The sequence below is a fragment of the Anabrus simplex genome, chromosome 1 (genome assembly GCF_040414725.1).
Source record: "Anabrus simplex isolate iqAnaSimp1 chromosome 1, ASM4041472v1, whole genome shotgun sequence".
Taxonomy (NCBI): domain Eukaryota; kingdom Metazoa; phylum Arthropoda; class Insecta; order Orthoptera; family Tettigoniidae; genus Anabrus; species Anabrus simplex.
The window spans coordinates 984,655,189-984,670,545 of NC_090265.1; the positions used below are offsets into that span (position 1 = coordinate 984,655,189).

The window sequence follows — 15,357 nt, forward strand, 5'->3', positions numbered from 1 at the left end:
TGGTTTCATCACTTACTGATTCAGCTGTCCTTCCCAGTTAACACTTGGTAAATTGATTACTTATTTCCTTATGTAAATATAAGGGTGATTACACTTTGTCTAGTAATACATTTTCAGTATCATAATCATGAAGAAGAGGAAGGTCTAGGAAAAGCTGGATCCAACAGTTGACACGACGACTACTTTACGGCTCCACTGGTGTTGAAACACAGCAACTACCAACAACAAAGTGCAACTGCATTCTGCTAATCCTGCAGGATCTGCAGAAGCAGCAGCTCTACAACCAGGACGTCATCAATGATCACAAAATGAGGGCAAAGACGAAGATGAAAAGGCATAACTGGAGTAAAAATTCTTATCACACTATGTTGTATCTCTTTTGAGGCCTTTGTCATGACACAGATTAGGGTTTACTACATATTAACATCAAGTTTACGAACAGTTTTAAATAGCACAAACCCAAAAGACAATCCTATACTGAAATGTATGCCATGAAAATGAAACAATAAATCAAAAATTTAGAAACAAAGGATTTTTCTAAAGGACTTTCAGTCAATTTATTCTTCTAAAAACACTACAAATAACAAGAAATCATGTATCATTGAGGAAGTATAATACATACCAAAATTTTAATACATATGAATAAAATTTAACTCTCAAAATGTTTAGAGATTTAAATGTACTATGCATAAGTTGAAACCATTACTGTATTTAGTGATTGCTCAGGAAACAACCATTTTGTACTTTAAAGAATGGAAAACTCTAAAGAATTCAATAAAATTATATTCTTTGTGCTGAAAGAATAAGGGGCAAGTACTACATTAACATATATTAATTAAAGATGATGACTGATTGTTGTTTAATCGGCCCATATTCACTAAAAGGTTGTTCCACAGAACAACTGACATACATGAATTTGACTATGGGATAATTGGACGAAGGAGATATAAACTATGAAAAAATTACAAAAGTACAGAGCACTGGCAAAATACAAGAGTAAATTACAAAATATAATGTGTTTCTCTAAACCAGCAGAGCTAACTTTTTAAAATTTTTAAAAATATTTTTTTTTACAATTTGCTTTACATCGCACCAACACAGATAGCTCTTATGGCAACAATGGGACAGGGCTGGGAAGGAACCTTAAGTGTGTGAAAATGGTGTGAAAATGGGAAACCACGGAAAACCATCTTCAGGGCTGCCGACAGTGGGGTTTGAACCCACTATCTCCTGAATGTAAGCTGATAGCTACACGACCCAAACTGCACAGCCACTTGCTCGATGCTAAAAAAAAAAAAGTAGTTTTGATTGAGAAAATGGAGTTTATTATTTATGGATAATATGAGAATATTTCAATGTAATTATAATTTCTATGTTTCTTCAGTAAATATTGATTTAAAATGTATTAATTCAGAAGAAAAGCATCCTAGATAATACATAGCAGCCTCAAAAATGTCCATATATTTGTTTATTACAAACAAATAAGTAACTTTTACAGAACATTTTCTTTGAAACAGTCTCCTTCAGCCAAGGTACACTTCTAGCAATGTGCAAAGTGCCTGGAAGTACCATATTTTTGGAAACCATGTTCTTGTATTCTTTTCACTGCTCATATTCTGTTCTGTTGTTATTCAAAGTAGTGTTATCTCATAAATGTAGAACTTCTCTCTGCTGGTTTTAATGAAAAACACTTTCCATGGTCTTAACGTATTGTGAAAATTAAGTTGAATTTGTGTCAACAGTAGAGTATCATTCAAACCTGCATTATATTACAATTAAAATACATTTGTTAGACCATCTTAAGTAAAAACTCTCTAAGACAAAGTCCAAAGCCAAGACTAGTAGAGGACAGATTGCCTCATTCCCGTAAGGCCACTGGAAACAGTGCTACAATGCTGTATGACATCATTGCCAGACCATGGCTGGACGGAAGAGTGGAAACTTACCATGACAGTAAAGGCAATCGCAAAAGGTAACGATAGCTAATTATGTATTTAAACCACTGTTGTAATTATTGGACTGAAAGTGACAGATATACATTGACAATTACCTATAAAATCGTGACATTCAACCAGTTACAATCTTTTATCTCAGAATTATACCCAATTACCGGTAACAAATGTTATGGCAACAGTAAAAATCCAACAAATTATATCCAATAACAATGTACTGTTAATTGACAGACTTCTTGTTTGGAAGTTCTTTAACAATTAACTCACTAGAACAAAGCAGAAAATCTAACCAAAATATAAAATGATTTAGAGAAAATATAACACAGGGAACACAAGATGAGAAAGTAACAAATGATAAAAATATCAGGAAGAACAAAATATAGCACAATTTGTGTTCCACAAATTTAAACTTGTCAAGTTCTGTAAGACAAGTGCGAGAAATTATTTCCTAATTAATATGCTCATTGTCTGTGAGTGTATACCTCAATACAAAATACTTAAGAAATTAAAATAAGATTTTTCATTTTTTGGACATTTTATTATGAGTATTTGAATATCTGTGACCTTTTTGTAATGCCCTTTGTTGACTGTAGGAAATTTTCTGTAACTGATCTTCCCCATTTTACAAATATGAATACTGTACAATATTTTAAAGGTCACAGCAAACCTTCCCATCAAAACCAACATACACAGGTAACCTCCACAGCGTGAGAAGTCTGCAAAACATTATTATTCACACACATAAAAGTGGGGCAATAGCTCCATCTTCTTCACAAATAACCATATTCCATTTCACTTCTTACTTTCAACTCATAAAAAAGAACAGCATTTTTTTAAATTTACTGCTTAGGGATGAACCAGCAACAACTAAAATTCTAAAATCAACTCAGAAGATTCCGTAGTTCATGTCCACAGAGGAAATCCCTTCCCAATGTAGACCGCCCCGACAAAGAGTGACATTATATGCTTAAAGATATCACTGTCTGTCCATTTAACTTTCTTCTTCTCACACAGAATAATATTTGATTTTCCGTGAAAACTATGCTAATTATTCCACAAACTCTTTTAAACACTCTGGTTTCATCAGTTCTTTTACGTTTTAGTTTTAAGAATTTCCCTTTTCAGTCTGTTTATTACCGAGTAAGTTGGCTGCATGGTTTGGGCCATTGTGAGCATTAGGGAGATTGTGGGTTTGAATTACACTGTCAGCAGCCTGAAAATGGTTTTCCATGGTTTCCCATTTTCACACCAGGTTGTACCTTAATTAAAGCCAAGGTCGCTTCCTTCTCGAAGTTCTAGGATTCCACTCCATATCTCTTCTGGAAAACTGTACTAATGTTTGTCTAATTATAATATCTTTTGGAAAAGTGTAACTTTTTTTGTGTGTGTACTTTTGGAGTTTTGCTTTGTTTTAGTGAGATTGTTTGTGTACAAAGCCACAGTACATCTCATTCCTGCCATTGCAGATTACTACAAAATAAATTAATAAGCATACAAACTTGAAATTTCACAACATGTATCCTTTATATACTATGAACACTCCACACTTAACAGACGACGAAGACTTTCTTCTTCCTTCAGTATATAACACTTGTATAACACATTAACAAAATAACTTGTGAACTACTCTGAAACAAAATAACTTGTGAACTACTCTGAAACAAGGGGCGATTATAGACTGAAGTCACAAAACACGACTGTCAATATTATCGCTTGAAGTCGTCAGGCAGACTTGAGGCTGTCGACAGTCTTGTAAATACATCATCAAAGGCGGGTGCAATACAACCTGTTCTATACTAGCCTTAGCCCAATGCTTCAACATTGCTTACGATATGGCACTTTCCTTTTACTGACGTGATGCTACATGAAAATGATTCAAGGCCATTTTTCTAGACCTTTCCTTCTCACTACATCCCTGAGGTAGCTAAGCCTCCTGACACATATTTCTTTGAGTCCAGTTTCTTGCAAAAAATTTTCAAAATTTGGAGGCAAATTAGGTTTCAAGGTTGGCAAATATACTCCTGGTTACCTAGTTTTTGATGTTGCATTAGTTTGCCGCTAGCAAGGAGATGACAAATACCTGGCGACTGAAAGGAAGCAAATATATGAACTATTACAAATATGTACAAATCTAAACAAAGTTGGTAAGATAGGAAATATGTGTATATGTGGCTTCACTCTTCTGTAGCGCATCAGTTGAAGTTAATTATGTGTTTAAGATGGCAACAAAAGATTTGTGTTATAGGTCTTTCACGACCAAAGAAAAGCCGCAGGTTACAGAAGATGCAGAAGAAACTGAAAATCATGCTGCAGGAATAAAATAAGACATGGACGAGAACTGTATTCATGACAGGCATAAAAACCAATACGGCTTCATTAAACAAGTAATAACTGCTGAGCATTTCGTGAACAGAAAGCAAAGTTTCCTTACAATGAAGCAAGATTATGATGTATATTGAAGAAAAGAGACAATTAGGATATGCCACTATGAGTGAAATGTGCCACCTTGAAACCTTATCGACTGTAAAAGAACAGGGTGTTACGGGATTCAAAGCTAGCCGTGGATGACTTTTGTGAGTTTATGTTAGTAATGGCTACAGTTCTTGAAGAAAAACTACCATCTAGCAGCATCTTCCAGCATATTATGAAGACAAAATGGTGAACATCTTCAAATATGTAATAAATTTGTGCAACAAAAACTCGCATATACTTTCACAAACATAACACGGACCAGATACCAGATTATCTATTTTTATACTATGAAGAGAAAGGTGTGTCCATAATAATGGTTAGAAATAGTGGGAATGAAAAGCAAAGGTGTATGTTTATGCTCTGTGTAGCCAAAGAAGGAAGAAAACTACCTGCTTTTATTGTATTTAAACAGAATAAAATTCCAAAAATAAATGTGAAAGACATTATCAAACAAGCACAACCTAAAGGGTGGACAGATAATGACCTAGTAACAGACTGGGTGAAGCAGGTTTGGCAACGGTACCCTAGAGAGTTACTAAATCTCAAAAACATGCTAATTTTAAACAGTTTTCACGGGCACACTACTCATGACATGAAAAATGTTTTGAGTAGAGGTAGAACGGACTTGTTAATAATTCCTGGACATCTGATATCCATTCTCCAACCTCTCAACGGATACATTAACCAGCCTTTTAAGGCAGCAGGGAAACATCTGTACAAAGATTGGATAGCAGATGAAGCGTGCAGAGGAAAAGGACGAGATTTTGCCAGTTATGACACAAGTAATAATAATGTTATTGGCTTCAAGTCCCACTAACTACATTTTTACGGTTTTTGGAGATGCCGAGATGCCGGAATTTAGTCCCTCAGGAGTTCTTTAACATGCCCCGAAATCTACCGACACAAGGCTGATGGATTTTGATGTATTTGAGCACCTTCAAATACCACGGACTGAGCCAGGATCAAACCTGCCATGTTGGGGTCAGAAGGCTAGTGCCTTAATCATCTGAGCCACTCAGATACATTATGACAAAAGCTAAAATGAATACAGGTAAGGGAGCATATAATTACTGGTATCAACATACAGTATCTATATTTTATTTGATATATTTCTGCTTATTTTAAAGATGCAAAATTAAATTTTCTATTGCAGGAGGCTGGATGCTGCTGCAATTGTACTATTATAATGTATCTAGCATTATTAATAATTATACTGGTTATTGCCTAATGTATTGTTACATTGTTTGTTTCATGTGACACCTGTGCTTTGGTAATTCATGTGCTGTTTATGATTAATTCATGTACTGTTTGTACACTTTTTAAATCACTTTTCTAATAAAATAAGTCAAAATTAGTTCAGTTTACTTTTTTGAAAATAAACCTTCCTAAAATTACGATGCAGGAATTATTCATGTAAATATGGTTTTTGGAGACACCAAGGTGATGGAATTTTGTCGCACAGGAGTTCTTCAACGTGTTGTAAATCTGGTGTATTTGAACACCTCCAAATACCATCGAATTGAGCCAGGATCAAACTAGGGCTCAGAAAACTAGTGCTTTACCATCTGCGGACTCCTCAACTGACTTGTACAGGTCATTTAGCATCACAATGATTACATTTTCAACATAACTGTCATTTCTCCAAGTTGACAATTGTCTACCTAATTGAGCGTACATTGAAATAAACAATAATCATACAAGAAAAATGATGTTCATCAATATGCACAGTTTTTAAATAACTTTTATGATACTTACTGTAAATGTAAAATCAGGATAATTCAAAACTCTCAATATAACTGAAGAAAGGGATATTTAAGACAAAGGAACAATTCATTTCAAACACAGGGTTTATAAACAATTATACCTATACTTAACATGTGCGAGCAAGATTCCAAAGCTAACTTAAGAGCATTATATTTACTGGAATAAACCTCAAGTACAGCATTATCATGGAATACCACAGGGGTCTTGGGTTCATCACGAAGGTTAGCTGATGATGGTAACAACATGCCTCTCCCTAAAGAGGAATTCAGTTCAATCCACTGTCCTCTATCATCTTCCACTTGGCTAGCAGCAACCAATCCACAGCAACAATGGATCTTTTGTTGCCACAAATGATAGTAAATGGAGTCAATGGACAGAGATGTAGTAGAAGTCTGTTTGAAACCTGCTGTGATGAGCAGAGTTCTTTGGAGCCATCCTACTGCAAAACGTAACTGTTCTGGTTGGAACACTGAAGGATTTTGTGCATCAAAAATCTGAAACCACAAATAATTAATCATTTGAAAATGTTCTAAATGGGCACTGAATAGCCTGTATTACATTAGACTGTTTTGCCTTTTTTCCAGTCTTAAATCATTCCCACATGCTACTGGGCTTTCAATTACAAAATATTCCAGTTTTCAAGGCCAGTGAATATAAATTCTCCAATTCAATTACACTACATTAAAGTCCTTGAATCAATTACTGGAGCAAAATGCACAACTGCAGGCTACTTTGCCACATTTTGCATTAAAGACTTCTAGTGGAACAATACATTTTTATAAAGAATTGCAATTACTGCTTAGAGGGCTCTAATACAATTCTGTAAAATCATTTTCAGTGACCATAAATAGTTGAAATCCTACTACTACATTTTTTATTAATTTTATGTCGCACCAGCATAGATCTTATGATGACAATTACATAAGACAGGGCTAGGACTGGGAAGGAGCCAACTGTGGCCTTACTTAAGGTAGCCTACAGTCTGGTGTAAAAATGGGAAACTATGGAAAATCATCTTCAGGGCTGCCAACAGTAGGATTCAAACCCACTATCTCCTGAATACAAGCTGAAAGCTACGTGACCCAAACAACACAGCCATCCTGCTCCGTATACCTCTTTCTTAACTAACCCAAATAATGATGTATGCCAATACCCAACGAACAATATTAATCAATAAATTCACTGTGACAATACTGATTACACTATCCAACAATGGTCCAGTAGAAAGAAAGGTGTTAATGGAAATTGGTGGCCTGAGTCTGAAAGTAATAACAATATCTTCTATCAGATCTAGTTGCAGCCGGAATTTTCTTTTTTTTTTTTTTTTTTTTTTTTTTTTTTTTTTTTTTTTTTTTTAACTTTCAACACCTACACTTTCACTATAAAGCTGAGATAGAACCCCTGCATTTAACTATATACAAATAAAGAATGTTATTGAAGCTTAAGAAATACAAACTTGGTCAAAAAATATTTCCATTCTAAGACAAAATATGAGCCAATTTTAACATGTCGTGTGTGTTTTCATTCTCACTTCTAAAAGACAGATTTGGGAACTTTCAAAACCAACTTTTATGATGCACAAAGCCCCTCTTAACCCTAGAATACAAATATTATTCATTAGTTGCCCAATACTAACATACATAAAATTTACATGCATGTGCATATCTACACTAAAACAATAAGTAGCCAGTTATTTAAGAATAAGGAATGCTTACATTTCATCAAACAACTAATGTGTATACAGTTCCTTACCTGACTACTATAATAACAGTAATTATTGATATCATAGTCAAACTTCCTTTGCTCAACATTAAATGTATAACTCAAAACTCACTACTATACTAACATTTCCTGGAATGGAGCATTTGATAAATTCACTAAATTCATGAGGGAATGTTATCTTCAGAAACATTTTACTTAACACAGTCGGCACATTTTTTCAGGTGCTCTTCACAGACTGGCTTGTCACATTTGCAGCAGTAGGTCCTAATCATGAATCTCTTCTTGTAACTGCAGAGGGAGCAATAGTTCCTCTTCCCTGTCTGTTGTTCAACTGTTGCAGTGTCTTGTTCCTGACCAAGGACAGTGTATATAATGCTCCTAAGATGCTGAGATAATCCCACACCGGATCCAGAAATTCTTCTCTGTTGCCATGGTCTCACAAACATACTGTGTAGGTCAATCAAGAATTCATGGGATTGTGTTTGTAAAACTGGTGCATGTAAAATGAATGAACAACTGAGTCATCTTGTAACACACCGGCAAGAAAGTCAAAACGAGAAAGAAAGAGTTCCTTTCACAAAATTCAGTTTTTGGAAACCCAATTATAAAGCATGGTCTGTTTTTGCATTTTTATGCTGGTGCATCTGACTCGTGAAACAACAAGAAATTTCTTGAGGACTTCCACCTTTGACAACACTCAACTGCTACCATTTAAAACTAATGTATCCAAATCAAAACAGGGGTATAGGGGAGATTGTTGCCTCTTACGTATTCCATCGGCAACATTATAGTGTAAACAAGAGGCTACTTTCATTTGAAGATACAACTGAGTAGCGCAAAACTTTAATAATCATTATTAAAATTGGTGTAAAACATCGAGTGAAAGTTAAGTTTTTAAATTGTATTTTAACGTGTTTTCACAAATTTGCAGGACAACAACAAAGATTTTATAATGTCACAAAATGGACATTGAAACTGTGTCATTTAATTCCTGAAGACATCACCAAAAAAGGAATGTGAACTTTTATCATTACTTATAATTTGTAATGCATGGTTCTTAAGTTTAACATTGCACCTGAAGGTGGACAACAGACTGAAACTAGTTCTACTGTAAATGAGAGAGAATAAAGTTGTATAACATAATCTGTAAGTACTGATTAGATGAAAGTGTCCAAAACAAAGTTAAAGCTACTGAAACTTGGAAATCAACACAGATATCATGAACATCATAAATTACAAGGGCAAGCTATGCACTACTTTACCCGTAGGTAGTAGAAAAAGTCCACAATAGGAAGCCATGGCTTCTCTCATTGGAGTACTATCTTTTCCCAGCTGAGGTATAGCATCTATCATGTAACGAGTCCCACTGTCACAAATCATTATGATTTTAATTCCATACTTATTAGGTTTATTACGAATGTAAACCTTGAATGGGCACTTTCTGCAGAAGTCTATGAGCTGTTTGTCTATTGTGCAGTATGAAGCTGGTTTATAAATTCACTCTGCACTTCCCCAAAAATGTATCCCAAACTCCTTTCACTGGAACAAGCATGCTTGCTTGTTTTAGCTCTTTCCTGGTTGCTTGTTCATTAAAACGTAAGCAGTTGACTAAAATATTAAATCTCTCATTGGACATGGTAGCTCGGTACCAAGAACCACATACAAAGTCATCAAACATTATGAATGAGGGTGATTGACTCTTCTTGACAGCTGCTGCAAATATGAAGAGACCAATGAGTGCTTGTAGTTCTTCCATAGAAAAGTTGCATATTACTTCACTCCTTCTTAGAAGAATGGTTTGCATTATGTTGTTAGTAAAGAATAATTCAAAAAGACCTAAGTTTGTAAATTTGTTAATAAGAAAGCCATACTTTTCAGCGTTGACTCAGTTAAATGTAACTTAAAAGCTTTCCAAGTCTGTCAACACACAATTTCAATATAATTATTACACTATAACATAACTATTAAAAAACACTTTAAACAACAAATAAAAACACACACTATTAACCAAAGAATGACGTGTTTCTTAAAAGAACGTCATCAGGTTTTATCACATCACATTTACTATTTGGAAATATTTATGTTTATTTCTGTCCGAGCATCTATGAATTTGAAATTTAGAACATATCTTAATGAAGCCCTGCCTGTCACCACCCCAACCATCAATACAAGGCATTTGAGAAACCATTGCTCTTTCATTAGCTTGAATCCATTATTCAATTATTGAATAATAATAATAATAATAATAATAATAATAATAATAATAATAATAATAATAATAATAATAATTCTTTTGTTTTAATTTTACCCCTATTCTTCCTACTTAACATCTGGACAACATTTTATGCTTTCTGCATTAGCACTTAATGAATCCCACATGAGGTAATCTCTGACTTAAAGGTCTGGAATGTGGGTTGGAATATACTTATCTGTAGTAAATTCTCTCAATTTACACACTGTCTTTGCCTTGAGACGATCGTTTAGGTTATCATTTATCACTAAAAATAACTTATAAGAACACACTAATAACAAAAAATAAAAAGTAATAATAAAAAAGGGTAAAGCACCTGAAGGGGAAGTGCAGCATGTCATTGACCTGACCAGAGTGGGAGGCGTAACATAATGGAGGGACAGCGGACTGGCAACCGTTTGGATTCAAGCCAATGAAAAAGCAATAGTTTTTCAAATGCCTTGCATTGTATGCTGGAGTGGTGAAAAAGCAGGGCTTTATTAAGTTCCAAATTTCAAATTCATAGATGTCTGGACAGAAATAAACAAATATTTCCAAATGTTGAATGACTTGATAGAATCTGATAAGGTTCTTTTAAAAACAAAACATGTCATTCTTTGTTTATTAGTCTGTATTTTTATTCTTTGTTTAATAATGTGGGCTTTTTAACAGGTATATTATAATGTATTATTTATATTGAAACTGTGTGTTCGACAGACGGAAAAGCTTTTAAGTTTACATTTAAACATCTAAGTGGATCAACTTCTATGTTCGACGTAGGTCTAGGTTAAATGTGAATTGCATTCTCTTCTGGCAGCTGTTTTTTTCCATGCATGCCCATCCTTTATCCACTTCACAGACAACAAAAAGCTGTTCTGAGAGATTGAAACTGAGCTGTTTGAAGTAGTCGCTTTTATTATTCTCTTCCTAGTTCCCGAGTTCCTTTTTGAGATTTCCCTTTCAATGGCCGCTCAATTTGCTAAATTTCAACAGCTCATAAATATGGATCGCAGTCAAGCTTATCTTCAGAACCATCTTCACTGGGTAAATAGTTTGGATCATTATCGGAGTTGTCGTGCTCAGATTAGGTTTCTATACAGTTCTCTTCCCCTCTCTCACCTGCACCCAGCTCATCACGAATACAGCAAATGATCTCCTCCTGTTTCTCTCTTTATTTATCCATTGTGTCTTGGAAAGCCATATGCCTAACCCACTTGCATATGACATCAAAGTACCTGTTACATACTAATAATATGTAACTTTTACATACCATACTGTATGTACGTACTACCAATACGTAAAGAAAAATATAACACAGTAGCTTACCGAACATGAACTCTTCCGGCACTCACTCCTCACTGATACATCTCAATGCTATGGCGAATCACCCACATTGATCAGTAAAAGCACTGCAGGGCAGTGGTCAGGTAGGGGTAACTGGGAAGGAGCCGTGCACAGTTATATGACGCATACACGTCAATTTTAAGTAAGTATTCTAGGGTTAAAACACTGCTGTGTTACATCATTGTTTTAATTTCCCAGCCCACATATTCCCTTACTTTACACAGAGGGATGTTCTGGATACACATCATTGCTCGACTTACAGGCCAACAAAGAAAAAGCATATACCAATGAGTACGTGTGTGTTCTTAGTCAACAGTGTGAGTAGTATAAAACTAATGTGTAAGTATGACTAATATGTATCAGAATTCGGCAAGAGGCAGTGTGTAAATAATTCTTTACGTTTCAATTGTGGGTGTTGTACTGTTGATGGGAAGACACATAAACTAGAATTGTGAAGAAATTACACTCTTCACACTTCAAATCAAAAGCTGATTATCAGGATAATCTTTTGTACCTCACATTGTACTGAATGTAGTAGCTGGAAAAGATCTCACATTGTATGTACCATATTTCACTGCATAACCGTCGCCACCGTGCAATCATCGCATCCTTTATTTTCAACACAAAAATCGTTTTTTAAAATTTAATTAATTAATTAAATAAATAAATAAATAAATAAATAAATAAATAAATAAATAAATAAATAAATAAATAAATAAATAAATAAATAAATGAATGAATGAATGAATGAATGAATGAATAAATAAATAAATAAATAAATAAATAAATAAATAAATAAATAAATAAATAAATAAATAAATAATACTGGTATACGTACAACGCATGGCTTATAGGTAGTTTGACAAGATGGTCGTGAGACAATGTACAATTTATTCACCAGCGACATATTACCAGTTCTCATTTGATCTATGTAAGGCTGTAAGTTATTACTCGTCAGCATCATTGTCAGGAAATACTGGCACCACACACACTTGTTTTCTAGTACAGCTTTCGAAGCCTTGCAGCCAGGGGTCCACTGGTATCAGAACGTGCAGGCAAATGGTGACAAAATGAATCACTGAGAATCTAATTCACAAAAAAAAAAAAAGTTAATAATATTTGTTCTCATTAATGGTATACATCGAAATAAATGCGTTCTTTTCTCATAACATTTTCGTGTAACCATCCACCTATGGCTATGATACATAATCAAACGTTCCAGTATTGGGAAATTTACGAGTAGGTACACCCCTGCTTGCAACCCTTGTACTTCACCTCAAGTAGGCCTCTCCATATCATGGGGGTATGTAGGTTTTTCCGTTTCATCTTTATTAGGTACTCTCGTGGAAGTATCGACTACTCTGAAATGTACAGATGCCTGTGTTTATGAGTGATGTGATTACCGTAGACGTGTGTGTGAGAATTTAAGTTTAATTTCGTTTTTGGCATGTTTGTAGACATGCTTCTGAATACAATAATACTGAAGAACAGTAATTTACATAGCAATACATAAAAGTGTGAAGAATTTATTTGTGATTACAGGTAATTATAGAAACTGTTGCATATAAATTATGAATTTTGATTTGGACTATTCTGATGTATATACGTGAGTATTGCGTGCACCTTCAACTCGCATCAAATACAATTTAGTTATAAATTCATTTTTTATGTAAAACAAATACTAGTATTTAAAATTTCTTCACGTAACGGTCACACCCTACTATTTTTTTTTATTTTTAATTTTAGCATAAAATGTATTACGATTATGTGGTGAAATATGGTAGTAACTGGATAAGTGTGGTGCAAGCAAAAGAATAATTTCCAAGACTGTTACTTAAGATAATGGTTACAAGGAAAGTAAGACAGGAATTATAAACCCAAATATAGACCCAAATATGTCTTGTTCCTCAAGGACCTAACTTATCAGTATCAGTGACAATACTGATAGCTGTTCATTATATTCTGATAGACAGAAGAAGAATTTGATATTCACCAAAAAATATTTACCCAATCTGCACTGTCACCAAAGAAAAGAGTGAAGTGCTTGGCTCAAAATTAACCCAGGGTTATATATTTATTTATTTTTGGTACAAGAACAAGGGCAATTTTCTTGTAAGTACTACATCACAAGAAGGTAAAATATTTTGTATAGTTGTCCACAACCTGAAACAATAACACCAGCCTGCGAAGATTTTCCAGCAAAAGTAATTGTATGTGATATACATTACATTTAGTGTCCTTATGTAAAAAATACCAGTTGTTTCGTATCACATACAGATTTGTCACAAGTCCGTCTCATGTTTATGCTAATGGAGCTTCAATGTTGTAAATGAAGTTTGGATTGGTTGTATAGAATGCAGGTGTGGACATGTCTTGAGAGAAAATATTGTAGGGGAGTAGGAAACATACAGGAACACCGGAAGAACAATTAGAAGAGTTGCAGTTCACGCATGTGCAATGTCATACAAGCTCAAAATGCCAAGAACGCGTTTCTCCTTAGTCTGAGGGGAAGAATCTGAGAACGTGTGTCACGCCTTTATCTACAAGTTAAAACGTGCACTTGAAGTCGATTGAGTGAATAAGTGAGTTAGTTCGTGTTAAAATGGCAAGTGGCAGAGATGTTTGGAGGCAAAAATGTGTGAACAATCCCAACTCTTTCTGTTATACGCGTGGCCAGTATACAATTAAAATTCAGAAGCGAAATATTATGCCATTTATAAAAAGCCTGTACTTGGCATATTTTAACATGAAGTTAGGTGATCAGGACAAGAATTTCACACCTCATATTGTGTGTAAAACGTGTGTTGATAACATGCGCCAATGAAACAATGGGTTGTTGCCGTCAATGCCATTCAGAATCTCAATGGCTTGGTGAGAACAAATAAATCATTTTGACTAATGTTATTTTTGAGTATGTAAAGTGCCCGGGTTCAATACGAAAAAAAAAAAAAAAAGCACATTGTGTATCCCTGCCTTCCATCTGCCATAACCCCCGTACCACTTGGACCTGATATTCCTGTCCCAAAATCACCAATGCAGTTACCAGAGAGTGTGTCTTCCATCATCTTCAAGTGTGGAGGATGGTGGTGATGATACCTTTGTACAAGATGTTGAGGATAAAATTCCAAGTCTTTATTATCAGTGGTGCGTGACCTAGGCCTCACTAAAGAAAAGAGTGAACTTTTAGGATCAAGATTAAAAGAGAAAAATTTTTTACTTCCTGGGACAAATTCATATTGTTACAGAAATCGGGAGAAAGAATTGCAGCACATTTTTGTTCACAAAGACGAACTTGTATTTTGCTGTGATATTCCTGGCTTGATTTGTTGTCTTGGAACTATTTACCAAACAAAGGACTGGCATCTATTTATTAATACCACTAAAAGAAGTCTCAAAGTTGTTCTTCTGCACAATGGAAATAAACTTGCTTCAGTGCCAGTCGCCCATTCAACATATCTTCGTGAAAACTATCACAATTTATCTATGGTGTTGCAGAAACTGAACTACAATGAACACAGATGGTTACTGTGCTATGATTTAAAAGTGTGCGGTATCATATTAGGCAACAATGAGGATATACAAAGTTCTCGTGTTTTCTGTATGAGTGGGACTCTCGGGACAGGGATCGTCACCGGTTAGTGTCTGAGTGGCCCAAGAGGAAACGGTTCATGTCTGGAGAAAAAAACATTGTAAATCATCCATTAATTGATCCTCAAAGTGTGTTACTGCCCCCTTTATATATTAAATTGGGAACTATGAAGCAGTACGTGAAGAGTTTGGATAGAGGCAGTTCCTGCTTTTGGTACCTCTGTCAGAAATTTCCAGGACTGTCGGATGGCAAAATTAAGGAAGGTGTTTTTAACAGCCCCCAAA

The 15,357-nt window shown here is 34.8% G+C and overlaps 1 protein-coding gene across 2 annotated transcripts in view; it reads right to left on the reverse strand.

Annotated features, from left to right (window-relative positions):
• Window positions 1-532: 532 nt before the first annotated feature.
• LOC136857848 (molecular chaperone MKKS) overlaps window positions 533-15,357 on the reverse strand; it is a 67,871-nt gene continuing 53,046 nt past the window's right edge. For both annotated transcript variants that reach the window (XM_067136829.2, XM_067136828.2), the window contains one exon: window positions 533-6,682. In XM_067136829.2, coding sequence (XP_066992930.2) covers window positions 6,260-6,682 — 423 coding nt within the window. In that variant the 3' untranslated portion in view covers window positions 533-6,259. The remainder of the gene's footprint in view (window positions 6,683-15,357) is intronic.